A 14,934-nucleotide genomic window follows, 5' to 3' on the forward strand; every position below is an offset into this window, starting at 1 on the left:
TTCCTCTTTGTCTTCTGCTCCTGCCGAGCCCAGATCCCTACATCCCTATTAGCTCTTTAGGGGCTTACACTAGAACTTCCTGCCATGGGTCTCTCCTTCCAGTTCATCTGTCACCAACCCCTGTATCCACCCCCAACAATCAAGGCCTTGGCTGGCTCCCCAGTGTCCATCAGATCAAGTTCAAACTGTCTGGTTTGACATATTAGTAGCTTTACAGCCTCACCCTAGCTTCCTTGTCCAGCCTCATTTCCCCAGCTTCCTCCACATTCCAGCCACACTGAGTGCCTCCCCGCGGTTGGCTGAACGTGTGTGCACTTTCATCACTCAGTCTCTTCCCAAAGACTTGCCCAGCCTCTGCCTAGATTCATCTTCCATACTTAACTCTTGAAGACTCCAAATGAAGCCATTCCCGACTAATCATCCACTTCTCCGGGCTCCTGTAGCACTCTGCCACCACCCATACCACAGCAATCGTCCCCAAGTGTTGACAGCAGCTTAGAGTTTCAAAATGGGAATGAAGCTCTTCTGAACACATACTTCTGTGTTATATTCTTCAAGACTAAAACACCATTTAAGAAACAGTCTGGCTTATCATATCAAGGTGGAATACACAGAGTATATATTAGAAGCAAAAAAATAGTAGAGGCGAGGAACACTTTAGTTATCCTACAAAATTTGCCACAACTCCTTTAGTATTAACATGAAGGCAAGCCCCTTAACTATGTTACCTATTAAATAACATACTTACTCCCCTGGTTGTTACTCCAGTTTTGAATTTCTACTTTAATTGCAAAGTACAACTTAAAATTCTCAAAAGTTTTACATGCTGACATATACACCACTGTCGATTACATTAATTATACGACACCCAGCAATTTCATTTGGTTGCAGGTTTCAAGAATAATGAAGAAAACACAGACTATTTTGAGCAGTTAATATTCCTTTCTTGAACACAAAATGAGACGTTGGAAGAAAACTAAGGGAAAAACTTCATGACACTGGACGTGGCAATGATTTCATGGATATGACACCAAGAGTACAGGGAGAAAAGCAAAAATAAACTGAACTACATCAAAATTTTAAAACTTCTATGCATCAAAGAATACACTCAACAGTGAAAAGGCAACCTGTACAGTGGGAGAAATTATTCAAATATTGGAAACTGTATAACTGAATAGGGATATAGAGAAAGATATATTCTTTAGGTATTATTTATATTCTTTATACAGACAGAGTTAAATCACAACTCTACAGATCTGTATCTATATGTCAATCCATCTATCCTATTCACAGGTTGTTGAGTTATACATAAACATAACAGGTAGAGCTCTATCTTTATCTATCTTTATCTGATAAGGACTAACATCCAGAATATATAAAAAGCTCCTCAACGCAACAACAAAAACCAAAACTACACGATTTAAAAATGGGCAAAGGACTTGAATAGACATTTCTTCAAAGAAAATATGCAAATTGCCAACAAGCTTATGAAGAGATGTTTGATATCACTTGAACATCAGGAAAATGAATGAAAACTACAATACTACCTCACACCTGTCAGGAAGGCTTCTACAAAAACAAACAGAAAAAGAGAAAAAACAAGTGTTGGCACAGATGTGGAGAAATTAGAACCCCCAGGCACTCCTGCTGGGAATGTAAAGTGGTGCCGTCTCTATGGAAAATGGTACAAGAGTTCCTCAAAAAATTAAAAACAGCATTACCATGTGATCCAGCAATTCCACTTTTGGGTACATAGCCAAAAGAATTAAAAGCAGTTGTCTCAAAGAGATATGTTTAAACTCATATTCATTGCAACATTGTTCACAAAAGCCAAAAGGTAAATGCAACTCAAGTGTCCATCAGTGGATGAACGGGTAAAATGTGGTACTGACATACCATGGAATATTATTCAGCCTTAAAAAAGATGGAAGTTCTCTGACACATGCGACAAAACAGATGAACCATAAGGGCATGCTGCTAAATGAAATAAGCCAGTTCCAAAACGACCAATACTGCATGATTCCACTTATATGAGGTATCTAGAGCAGTCAAATTCAGACACAGAAAGTAGAAGGGTGGTTGCCAGGGGCTGGGGGAGGAAGAATGGGGAATTGTAATTTGATGGGCACAGAGTTTCAGTTTTGCAAGACGAACAAGTTCTGGAAGTAGGCTGCTCAGCAACATGGATGTACTTAATACTAAACTACGCACTTAAAAATGGTTAAGATGGCAAGTGTTTTTAAGATTTTATTTATTCATTCATTCATTCATTCATTCAGAGAGCTCAAGCAGTAGGGGAGAGAGAGACAATTTCAAGCAGACTCCACACTGAGCATGAGCCCAACACAGGGCTTGATCTCATGACCCTGAGATCATGACCTAAGCCGAAATCAAGAGTCCAACGCTTACCAGACTACTGAGCCACTCAGGTGCCCCAAGGTGGCAAATTCTATGTTATGTGTATTTTATCACAATTAAAAAATGTTTAAAAATAAACTTAAAAATTTTTTAAAGAAGAATTTCAGAATAACCTGATGCTAGGGTCTTCCCAGTATAAAAGCCCAGTCTATATGAAATGCCGCATTTCGTAAGGAAACAGATAAGTTGTTACAACACATGGTTGAAAACACTAAACACTGTTCTTTGCAGAAATGGAAACTATCTGAGCACTTGAATAAAGAGGTAGAAATACTTGAAGGAAATGCTGCCCTGTGAAAGCTGAATTAACAGTAAAAAATCTAGTGGGGCAATAGAGGAAGAAGAGAAAAGGAAAAATAAAGATTCTTTGGCAACAGGACAGTGTCTCACAATCTCCATCCTGGATCTGGAAAGTGATTCAAACTGAGACACCCAGGACAAACAGCTCCAAAGACTGAATTATAAACCAATTCACTATACTTAAAAGCCCAGACTTGGTCTATCACCAGCCTGACTCCTTTGTTGGCCCATGAACCCACTAGAAGCTGTATATCTGGGAGACTAGCCACCCTGGGTCCCAGAGTCTCAGGGAGTGTCTCCAAGCCCTGCAGCTGAAGCCCCAGGCTGTAAAATGAGCACCAGCATTACTTCTAAAAGACAGACTGAGGATCGCCAGCTTTCGTGGAGTGCTTCCCACGTGCTAAGCACCATGCAAGACGCTTCGCAAACAGCAATCTTATCTAACCCTCACGGCAACATACGGCAACCACGTGAGAGAACTGAGGAACAGAGGAGCTGGCTGCAAGGCCACACAGCAGGTACAAATATAGCTGAGATATGAACCCAAGGCCTGCCTCCACAGTCCCTCAGTGCCCGTCAATGCAGAAGACACCAGAGCCAGAAGGCAAATGAAGGAAAGAGCCCAGATCTGGGGGCTAGAGTTTGAACTCCTTTCTCCCTCAAACCAGCTGTCTGACGTTAGACGGTCAGGTTACCTTTTGGGTCTCGATTTTTTCAACTTTACAAGAATGATCTTTTCCTTCCATGTCTTTCCTGAGTGGTCAACTCTTATTTCCTACCTTCCTAGTTTTTCAACCATTTCTACTGAGTTTTAGAATTTCTGGTTTAAGATAGTTTTTCCAGGGGCGCCTGGGTGGCACAGCGGTTAAGCGTCTGCCTTCGGCTCAGGCCGTGATCCTGGCGTTGTGGGATCGAGCCCTACATCAGGCTTTTCTGCTATGAGCCTGCTTCTTCCTCTCCCACTCCCCCTCTTTGTGTTCCCTCTCTCACTGGCTGTCTCTATCTCTGTCGAATAAATAAAATCTTAAAAAAAAAAAAAAAAAGTTTTTCCAATCTGCAAATACTTGTTTAAAGACATTCAATTCAGGATGGAGTGCTGTGCTGCTGCTTGTTTCTGCTGACAATGTTTGATTCTCACTTGACTTTCTTACTATATTTTTTTGAATGGATGCTCCCTGCCATTTCCGTTCAATTTTACAAGTCTCAGATTGCCCGGACAGCAACAATAGGTGCTCCTATGAAGGGGATGAGGTATTTGAATGGTTTACTAGGTCTCTTAGTTACATGGGTGAATGAAGTACATTTTCTTTAATAAGTGGTACATTTTTTTGGTACTGGTGAGAGAGGGGTAGGCAAGTATCCTGATTTCCTGCTTTGTACCTTTAAATTCCCCCCTTTCCTTTAAGGTCACCACCATGCTTTCAAGGGATGCCTCCCCTTTCTCTCTAGGACCAGCCTCTTCCCAACACTGTCCCCTCTGGTCCCACACCCTGTCAAGCCCCGTCATTTAAATTCTCCCAACAGCCAGTGCTCTGATCCAGCAGATGTCACGCCTGTTCTCAGGACTGCCCACTCAGGGTGGGGCCTTCTCCCTCCTGTGGGGGGGGAGGAGATGGGGGGACTTTTGCATGTATACCACCCCTGCTGGGACTCAGCTACACTCTCTTCATTTCCAATTGGCCTCCACAAGACTCAGCTCCAGACTCAATCCAGAGCCGGCTCTGCTGGTTTGGGATCTGTATTTCCCCACTTCTACTGAAGTTTACAGCACACCCTGTTTCCTGATTACGTAGGAGGCATGAGTTATGTGTGCTTTGTTTGCTCTCCCTGTGGATCTGTTTAGTATCTGAAGGATATGTGGAAAGATTTATTTAGGTGGCTGCCAACATCCTCCTCACCTCTGAAATGAAATTCTTGGACAGGACTCCAACACTGCAGAATTCTATACCAGTGATTCTGAGAATATGGTTAACCAGAAATCTCCAAAAATGAGAACAGTAAGCTAAACTGCTTTTCAGTTCTTTATTAAAACATCAGCAAGTATTATACCGTATCTATAGCAAACTCTGTAGTGCCTTATCAGGAGCCCCAAAGAGAGGATCAGAGGTCGTCGGCAGGACAAATATTAGGAACCATGCCTCACAGCCAAACTGCAAATGCCTAACAGTATAATACAAAAGATGTTCTCTAGATGAATATGTTTAAGCCCACCTTTTCCGAAACAAAATCCATGTAATAACTATATTCAATATCAACCTAAATTTATAGACTATACTGGTTACAGTCACATTGGTATGAATTTCCACCAGGTTATCGTAGATATTTTTTCATTCCTCTGAGCTAAATGAAATAATAAAAGGAAAAAATATAATTTTTATTATTAGTCCATCCATCAAACTGATAAGTTCATTAATTTCTGTTAAACTAATTCCTTATGCATAGTCTTGAAAAAAATTTTTTTTAAAAAGCCCACCCTTATATATTACTTTATTCTCCTTAAAATATAATCTTTAGCACAACTTAGCTCCTCAACAGTTTTTCAGATACTTTCCTTCTTTTTTATGAATTTCATGATTTTCATATGAATCATATGAATTACGAAATGATAATTTCAATGATTTAGAAATTACACCACTGAGCATGTCGTATTCATTAAAAGAATGAAGAAAGAATAAATACTGCAGAACCTATAGTGGTTGTTTTAAAATTTATTTATTTATTTATTTATGAAAGAGAGAGAGCCCACACAAGAGTGGGGGAGGGGAAGGAGGCAAAGGGAGAGAGAGAATCTTAAGCAGGCTCCACACCCAGTGCAGAGCCCAACTTGGGGCTCAATCTCACAATCCTGAGATCATGACCTGAGCTGAAATCAAGAGTCAGGGGCCCCTAAAATACAGATTTTTTAAGTGTCAAGATTAGTCTGTAAAACTTTGCATCAAATTTCCTACTGTCAATACACTTCAAGTTAAACTACTATTCAAGATCAAGAGAAAGCATTCCTTTCCCTATTTAAGTCAATCCATTTAATATTTTTAAAGACAACTGTCATGTTCTTCCCCAAGGCTCAATCACCTACGGCCTTACTTTACCACCCCAAGCCCCAGCAATGTCACATTTAACAAGGCAGAACAAGTTCAAGATAACATGGTGAGCAAGAAATTCTCAGGCTCCCGAACCACCACCTTACCTCAGACTCATCTGTAGATTCTTCGAGAGACTCGGTTTCCTACAAAGCACAGAGGGGGAAAATGGTCAGAAGAGATGACAAAAGAATAAAATAAGGGAAAAGAGTTATCGCATCCCCACCACCAACATCCACCTGCCCTTTCTGGGAAGTAATTTGCAACTACAGTTGAAAGGACTTCACACAGTCTGACTCTCATAGGCCTCCCACAACTTCCCACATCTGGCAGGACTGACATGGTTATTCTGGGGCCGCTCAGACCCCTGGCTCCTGCTGACTTCCCTCGAGTGGTCAGCAGGTTAACAAATGGCCCCAGGAACTGTCAGGTGAGTACGCAGAAGGCTCTTTCCTTCGCTAAAAATGGAAATAGGTCTGGCAAAGCAGCCTTACTGATCTTGGAAGGGAAGAGGAAACTGCCACCTCAAATCATCTATAAGCCAATTCTTATACTGAAAAGCCCTTGTGCTATTAATTATTGTGCTATTAATCTGGTGAAGTCAAAATGACTGTCTTGCTTAAACAGTTTTTCACAAAAGAATTCCCCTAGAGTGGTAACTATCAGACATTGTGCAAACAAGCTCTATAATTTACATTCACTCTTTAAACCATTAACCGGAAGACAAATTCTGCCATTTAACACAGTTTCCCCCTTGCTAGACAATGAATCTTGCTGCTCCGGAGAAAACAAAGCAAAAAGGGAAAAATTGACTTGATCCTGCTAATCTCTCACCTGTCCACTGAAAGAGAGAATCTGCTGATGCCACGCATCCTCAAAGAGGTCAGCAAAATGAAGATTTACTTAACGTACTTATAGATATCAATAGCAATAAAAGGTTACAACTAATATGCTGACACTGAATGTAAGCATTTTACAACAATCCATGAGATAAAGAAAGAACAAAAAAAATGGGGCAAGGACATTTTAGATATAACTAATATTTTTCACGGAAAAAAATAAACATTTTAAAGCAAGTCAGATGCATATATTACTCGGTGCAAGTTGTATAGCAGGATAAACACAAATCTGGTGTTCGAAAACATTTTAATTCCATTCATGGAAAATTAGGAAGAACCTGGCAGGTGGCAGGCTGCCTGTGGAACAGCCTTGTGGACAACACAGTTCCCGCTCTGAAAGGCCATCTGTAAAATGGGGACAAATGTTACTTGTAATTAAGAATTTTACTGCAGTTGTATCATTATCCATGATGAACCTCAGAATCTGCTCTAAATCCCAATGTGGCCGAATTAGTTTGAATGTTCTCCTAAGTATTAGAAAATTCTTATTAAATTGGAGCTACAATCTCTCCACAGTAACTTTTTGTTCTTAGCACCAATAAGACACATAAAAAATCCAATTCTTCTACTACTTGACAGTTCTCCAGAGAGTTAATGACACGTATCATGCCTGCCCTTCTAAATTGTTTTTCCTCTGTGCTAACCATCGTCAGCTCACCATCCTGATCCTTCTCTTCTGGACACACTCCATTTATTATTAACAGTCACTATTCTGACATCTTTACTGAACATCTATTATATATATCCCCACAATGTTAAATGCTTTGCACCTAGCATCTTAGAATTTTCTAATGACCCTTGAGGTAAGAACACTGAGGCTTAAAGGCTGAACTTAATGACTTCTGACACCCTTTCCGCCCCTGACTGTTTCTGAATATTAAGTTACTAACATCAGCAAAACAAGGCTTTGACAACCATGCCAATGACCTGCACCTAGATTCCTATTCCCCAACCCAAGACCTCTAAAAGGACACTGGATTACTCTTTCCAGAAAAATTCCATTCAACCTAAGGACATTTTTTTTTTCTTATTTGAAATCCATTCAACTAGGCACATGAGGAAAAGGGCAAACGTCCCATTTATGTTCTTCATTAAAACAAAAGCGTTAAGTCCGCACCCAGCAATGTCAACCAAAAACTCAAAATTGAATTATACTCTTGCTCTGTACCAAAAAGCATGCAGTGCCAGAATCCGACACCACGAGGCATGCAGCTCCCAGAAAACAGAGTCTTTGGGGAAAACCAGGCTCTCAGAGAAGCTTCCTGTGGCTGCTGGTATCAATGAGAACATTTACTCCAAGACACTCCCAAACTGACCCCTGGCACAGGCACAGACCTCCCCAACATAGCTGTGGCCTTGAAAAAAAAAAAAAATCACACCTTTGTCCACAATCCAACCAAAGCAATGCATGAGTGACTTCAGGAACCAGTCTATTTCTTAGCTTCATCCACTCAATAAGCCCCTCTGCTTAATGTTCTAGAGACTGAGGGGCAAACCAGAAGACAGGAAGCGAATGTCCTAGTGAGGGATCCAGGAAGCTAGGCTGAATGGTAAGGTTAAAATTCAGAAAGAGTCAGTGGTTTTCAACATTTTTTAACTTCACACTATCTTTTAAAGAACTTCAAATCCTGAAAATGTAAGTTACAAAACTGCGCTGTTCTCTCAATGAAATAAACCAGACACATATTGTATGATTCCACTTATATGAAGCAGAAAGTATAACAGAGTAGACTAGGGCCTGGGGGGGGGTGATGTGCTGTTAGTATTTAATGGGTACACAGTTTCAGTCTATGATGACGGAAAGTTCTAGAGATGGATGGTGGTAATGGCTGCACAACAATGCAAATGGACTTAATGCCACCGAATCAGATGTTTAAAAGTGGTTGAAGTGGTAAATATGATGTATATCTTACCACAGTAAGAAAATTGTGCTGTTCTGTTTGAAGCAAACATGATAAGCTGGAAGGCACAGAGTGATACAAATGTAGAGCTGGACAAAATCTGGGCAACAGCTGAAAGCTAAACGCAACGACTTCTTTTGCAAATCAATCCCTTAAACTCAGTCACAGATCCACGAATCTTGGTGCCTTGACATGTGACCTTCTGAATCTATACACACTGTGGCAGGGGGTGGGGGAGTGTGCAGAACTTGGGGGAGAACTGTAAGCTGGAGCCCGAGGAAGGCCAGCTCTGAGAGGAAGGCCAGCTCTGACGTCTGCAGGATGAAGAAACAGAGCAGAGACCAGGCCCCAGGAAATCAGCCTGGCTTGGGGATAGACTTGAAACACTCAATGCTGCACTGCCACCTTCTCTCCTTCCGAACAGACTGTGTAACACAGCTAAGCTTAATGGAAGGCAGGGTAAGAGAGATCCCAATGTTGGACACGGGCAGAGGTAAGAGAATATATCTATGTGATATGTATATGATATCCTTGTATCATCGAGGCCTCCATTTCAAAAAGCTCAAAGGAGCTGTGGCCAGTTTGGGGCACTGAGGACTAGGCTGGCTGAGTAGGAAAGATGAAAGAGTACCTGGGGCGTGGGTAAGAGTGGGCAGACTCAGGGTACCAACCCCACTGAGCCCCACAGGCTCAGCTATCGCACTCACTGTCGTCTGCAAAGGAAGGAAAACCTGGATGTCTGCCCAGTGTGGAAAAAGGGACCAGCTAGGCGGCCTAGTGACCCAGTGCCAAATCTGACTTTCGCATCACAGTGAAATAAACTCAGTTTGGGGAACTGCCTAACACCCAGGCAAACACTCCATCTTTACAGATTCTGATGCAGTAAGTCTAAACAAGAGCCCAGAATCACAAGCATTTGGTAACAAAAACACTGAGGAGGGAACCAAGTTCTCAGAAGAAACAAAGGCAAGGGTGACTGAACAGCCAAGAATGCGGAGCTGCAGGAAACACAGAACCCCAGACCTGAGGAGTGCTCCCTCTCCAAGGTGGTAACGAGGCTACTAGAGAGACCACGAATAATCAGCTGGTGACACTGGCCTTCAGCTAGCCAGCCCAGACAAAGAGGAGAGGAAAAACTCATAAGGCAAGAAGCACGTCCAGCTAAGCTAATTTGGGACTACAGTTTGGTTACATGATGGTAAAGAGTGAATCCTCTAGAAACCTCTCTAATCCTGTGTTTTAGCAAACTCTGGTTTGGGGCTTTGTTTCTTCTTCAGTTATTAGTGAAGTTGCTTTTAATAGATCTTGATCAAGTTGTTAAAAGAGAGAGAGAGAAAGAAATACTGCATACTTGAGCAAAGCCCAGGTGTGGATGAACTGTTGTCTGACATAGAAGACACTTGGAGCTGGCCACTTTAACATACTTTATCTCATTTCCTACTCAAAAGGCTTCTGGAGAGTAAATAGCCCAGTTGGCAGGCAAGCAAACTGAGGCAAATATTTGTCGGTTTGACTTTTATTTTACAAACGGGACACAATCACATGGGAGTATAGGTGCTCGTGAACTGCCGTCTGATAATAAGTAAATGCTCTACGATAATAAGGATAACACTTACTCAAATTCTAAAATGTAGAGGGAAAATTCAAAAAAAAAGAAACTCTACTCTCTTGTCAAGGAATAGGTGGTCTGACTGATCAAATATTTTAATAGTTCCCTCATGGTTGGTTGGAAAGATGAAAGCGTTATGGGAATGGCAGAGTACAGAATGTAGGAAATGTAATCTACAATCCATTTGCATTAGTAACTTTCAAAAGTTTCAAGTTAAGATAAAACAACACAAATTCTACTGCATCTAACTTATTGACATTTTCAATTCAGAAGGCTATTCTCCCCCTAATGAATTCATTTCAATATTTTATTAAGCACGTAGTACCTGTAAAGCACTAGCTCTGTGAGAGATACAGACATGAGTAAGCTCTGTCCTTATTCTTGAGGACTCCGCAATCTGTAGTGGAGACAAGACAAATACACAACCAACCAGACTTCAAGCAGAACGTCATCCATAAAAGAGGTATAAACAAATACTGTTGGGCATCTGTGATAATGAAGGTCGACTATAAATCATTTTAAAGCTAAGTAAAACTGCTGGTTAGAAGATCTCCAGGCAGAATAAAGGCTGTTAGTCCTTTCTGGGAACTATATAATATATATGTAGTGACTGCTGCAAACTACCTTCACCATTCTCAGCATAAACAAAGATTTCCCAATGACTTAAAAAAATGTTCAATCGCGTCCAAAAAAGTGATTTTCTAGTTCACATGTGAACTACTTCACATTACATTAATTCAGTACAGATCTTACTATTTGGGTTCTAAAATTAAAGGGGAAAAAACCACAATCACCAAAGGATACAACGCTCAGAAGAGTTAAGAGAGATTTGGTTTTGTCTTGCTCATCATAAAGGCTGTTTGTATTTACAGTGCATGATGCCAAGGAAAAAGGCTTCCTTTGCCCTAACCTGTCATTGCAGTTAATTTTAATACACATCCCAGTTCTTAGAGCATTCTAGGGGGGTAAATTATGTCAAAATTTTCTAAAAGGTTCAAAGTGGCAGAACAGAACAATTTGCAAATTTATTTAACTCCACTTTTGTGCACTTTTAGGTTTCAAAACTCTGTACACAAAAGGCCAGGTTTTAATGGCTTCCTTACTGTGAAATGCACAAATCAAGCAGGGTGAGAAAAGTCTAACCATTTTTAATCTACAAAGGACTGATAATATAGGTACAATTATTTACTAGCTTTAAAAAATAAACAGGACAATTTGTGAATGTTTGCTTCTTTCTGCAATTGACAAAATACTGGTCTTTTTGAGAATGATACTGATAGAGGGATGAATGCCTGCTCTAACTGTATGCAGACAAGTGTCGAAGGTGAAATGATGACTTGAAAGACATTTATTAAGGTGATAGGGGCTCATTCTATTTCATAAAGTAAAATAATAATAAGAATTAAATAAATAAAAATTAGGATTAGGTTAAGTATTTTTTGAAAGGTGCGGTGGGGTATTTTAGTGAAAAATTGTGAGCTTTGGAGATAGAAGACTGGAGGTTTATTATAACTACAAGCCTGAATAAGTTACTTTAGTTGTCTGAATTTCCATTTGCTTATGTGTAAAATTCAATCATTTAACACATATAGTGGCACTATTCTAGGTATCAGGCAAACAGCAGTAAACAAATCCTTGCCATCATGAAGCTTACATTCTAATGGGGAGAAGATACAGAAATGAACACAGAAACATACAGAACAAATAAACAGAAATTTTAAAACACACTATGCCGGATAGTGATGAGTGTTAAGTGTTAAGGAGGAAAATAACGCAAGAAAGAGGTTCCAAGGAATGATCAAAGAAGATCTCACTGAAAAAGATAACACTTGGACAAAGAAATGAGGGAACTGAGGGAGAAAGCCCTACAGATATCTGGGGTCAAAAAAGGGAGCAGCATGAGCAAAGGCCCCGAGGTAGAAACATGTCAGCCTGTTGAAGTATCAGTAAGAAAGCCAAATATAGCTGATGCCCAGTGACAGAAAGGGAGCAGAGAAGAGCAGTGGAAAATGAAGTCAGAAAAGGGAGAAGAAGCATCTGGGGCAATGTCCTATAGGGCAACTTGGGTATTCTAAAGGAGTCTGGCTTTTCCTCAGAGCGCAATGGGAAGCATTAGAAGTTCTGGAACATAGGAGGTGCTTGTCCTGACTTATATATCAGAATAAACATTTATCATACAGAATTCTTTTGTGAGGACCAAATATGACATGAAGAGTTTACACTGGAAAGTGCTATAAAAATTCAAAGCATTCTTATTATAGCACTAACTTCCTACGTGTGCTTTTTACATCAGACAGCTTTGCCAAACTTCTACACAAAACACTAGTAAATAAATACTCAGAGCACCTTTCGCTATTTCTACTACCTTTTATCTAAGATCTTGGCTTTTTGCTTTTAAATCAAACTACAAATAAGCTATATTTCAACCTGAAAGACTAACAGTGTGAAAACCAATCTCACCACTATCATCAAACCTCGCAATGACTCATGAAATTACATGTGCTTAACGAGCATTTTTCCTTTGAAGTGACTGGATCAGAAAAGGGAGGCTTCAGCGGTTGGTAGCAACACTCCTGTTATCACAGTGACCACCCAAACCAAATTTCTACCTTATTTCTTAATTACTGATATATATCAAATGTACGTAGGGCAAATTTTGATTATGTAAATGAAGTATGTTACAGATGGTACAAATTATCAACTAGTTAAACTTTTGTTACGGTACAGCTCATCATAAATCACTTTTTAAAGGCAATTATGGAAACTGATGACCCTGTTCATTTGTAAGGTTAAAACACTGACAACCTGAAAGCACCCTGGAAATGGAAAAATAGGTATTTCCTCACGTTCTGGCCTTTTGTCTGCACTTTTCTGTCTTCTTGATATCACTTTTTCATTTCAACTAACGTTTGACTACCACTGCCGGTAGGAAAATAACTCTACTGCCATCACTAACTACTATCTAAACTCCAGCACCACATGCCAAGTGTGGACTCGCTTTGCCATCTGATGTTCTGCCAGCAACAAATACTCTCATGTAACTTTTACCGAGCTCAATTTTTACTAAGCACTCTAACTGTTGTACTTTTTCTATCTTAAACTACTCTCTGAGAACGGTACTCTAATATCTCCATCTTATAAAGTTAAATAACTAGCCCAATGTCACGTATTAAGAAAGAGAACCAGCACTGGACCTAGGTATTTTTGCTCCAGAACAAATGCACTTAACCACTGCTGCACGCCGTAGCTGACTTAGCTCTGTACCTAAAAACAATAGGTACGAAATAAAACGCATCATCCACTCTCTCCTAGCTAGCCCTTTTGCAAATCAACTCTAACTGCCTTAACTTCGACTGGAAAGGAACTTAAATTTCAGTCACCTGGCCTCAAAACTCAAGCCAACTCTTACGCTTCTCCAAGGGCAGTCAGTCCCTAGGATAGCCAGGCTGCCTTCAAGCCAAAATTTCACGGACGACAGGCCACAGGGGCAGCGGCAAAGCAAGGCCGCCTCACGAACGCCGGGGGTGTGTCGGAGCGCTTTCCCCCGGTGCCCTCCAAGAGCTGCCATCCCACCCGCCTCTCTGCTCCCGGAAAGGGACTTTCGCCAGCCTCGCGCCCCGCCGTGGGCCTGCCTCGCCCTCCGGCAGCTCCGCACCCCTACATGCTCCGCTCCAAGCCCCGACCGCCTCAACCTCGCCTCTCACTCCCTTGCCTAGCAGTTACAGCCTTTACCTGCTCCTCTGCTTCCGCCATGGTGCCGCCGGGGAGTCACATGACAGACCCGGAAATGAGAGACACCGAGACACTGGGGCCCAGGTGCTACTGGGAAATGTAGTTTCAGCAGCATCTGACCGGGGCGTCTTTTCCAGCTGGTGAGCCTGTTGGGCCTCATCTCTGCTTCTGACTCTCCAAGCTCAACGGAGTTGTACTGTGTGGAATCTAAACAGAACCATTGTTAATTCCATGATTTATTTTAGTGTTGTTCTTACTGGTCCCATGATTATGATATTATTTCCTAAATTTATTATATATCAGGCCCTGGGGTTATAGTTTTGCATGAATTTTCTCATTTAATCTTTCCATCAATCCCTCGTGTTTTCCTCATTTATAGAGGAGAACACTATGGCTCTGAGGTCACACAGCTTGTGAGGGGCAGAAGTACGATTAGAATTTGGCCGTGTCTAATGCCAAAGACTCTGATTAGCAAATGCTGCTTAGTCTACAAGTGTTCTTGTCCTTTTTAAAAAATATATTAAGTGAATGTAAAGCATAAGTCAGTCTTTGCAGTGGAGAACCAGATAAAAATTTATACTTCAAAAATATTTGGTTAGCTTGTACTGCTTGCTGCTTTAAGTTGACATCTTCTTTTGGCATCTGGACATTGAAATTAAAAAAAAAAACAAACCTCTGTCGTTTCATTAAATTAGTTGCTAAACTTGTATTGAATCTATTCTATAGTTAAATATTTAAGATAGAATATAAATTTGTCCTTGTTAAAATCTGTAAAACCACTGTATTTCTTTCATCCTCCATGTTTCTGGACATTATGAACTTTCCTTCCTAATCCCCAGAAATTTGCAGTATCTTGTCCAAAAACAGACATTTTCGTCTTTCCAGTCATCTCCAGGAGCTGATAACTAGCAAAAAGTGCCACAAATGACAGCATCTGGTGGGTGCCCAGCGCCCTTTTTGCCTCCTGTGCTTCACTGACTTTGACCTAGAAGGAA

At 40.8% G+C, this 14,934-nt stretch overlaps 1 protein-coding gene across 2 annotated transcripts in view; it reads right to left on the minus strand.

Moving 5' to 3' along the window:
* VPS41 (VPS41 subunit of HOPS complex) overlaps nucleotides 1-13,996 on the minus strand; it is a 170,888-nt gene extending 156,892 nt beyond the window's left edge. Inside the window, exons 1-2 of one of the 2 annotated variants that reach the window (XM_008703510.2) lie at nucleotides 13,940-13,996; nucleotides 5,906-5,944 (exon numbers count right to left, since the gene is read on the minus strand). In XM_008703510.2, coding sequence (XP_008701732.1) covers nucleotides 5,906-5,944; nucleotides 13,940-13,960 — 60 coding nt within the window. In that variant the 5' untranslated portion in view covers nucleotides 13,961-13,996. Of the gene's footprint in view, nucleotides 1-5,905; nucleotides 5,945-6,892; nucleotides 6,974-13,939 lie in introns of those variants that run through there. The other variant, XM_008703509.2, reaches the window with a different exon arrangement.
* Between the last annotated feature and the right edge of the window lie 938 nt (nucleotides 13,997-14,934).

This window comes from Ursus maritimus, unplaced genomic scaffold (genome assembly GCF_017311325.1).
Source record: "Ursus maritimus isolate PB19 unplaced genomic scaffold, ASM1731132v1 scaffold_3, whole genome shotgun sequence".
Lineage (NCBI taxonomy): Eukaryota > Metazoa > Chordata > Mammalia > Carnivora > Ursidae > Ursus > Ursus maritimus.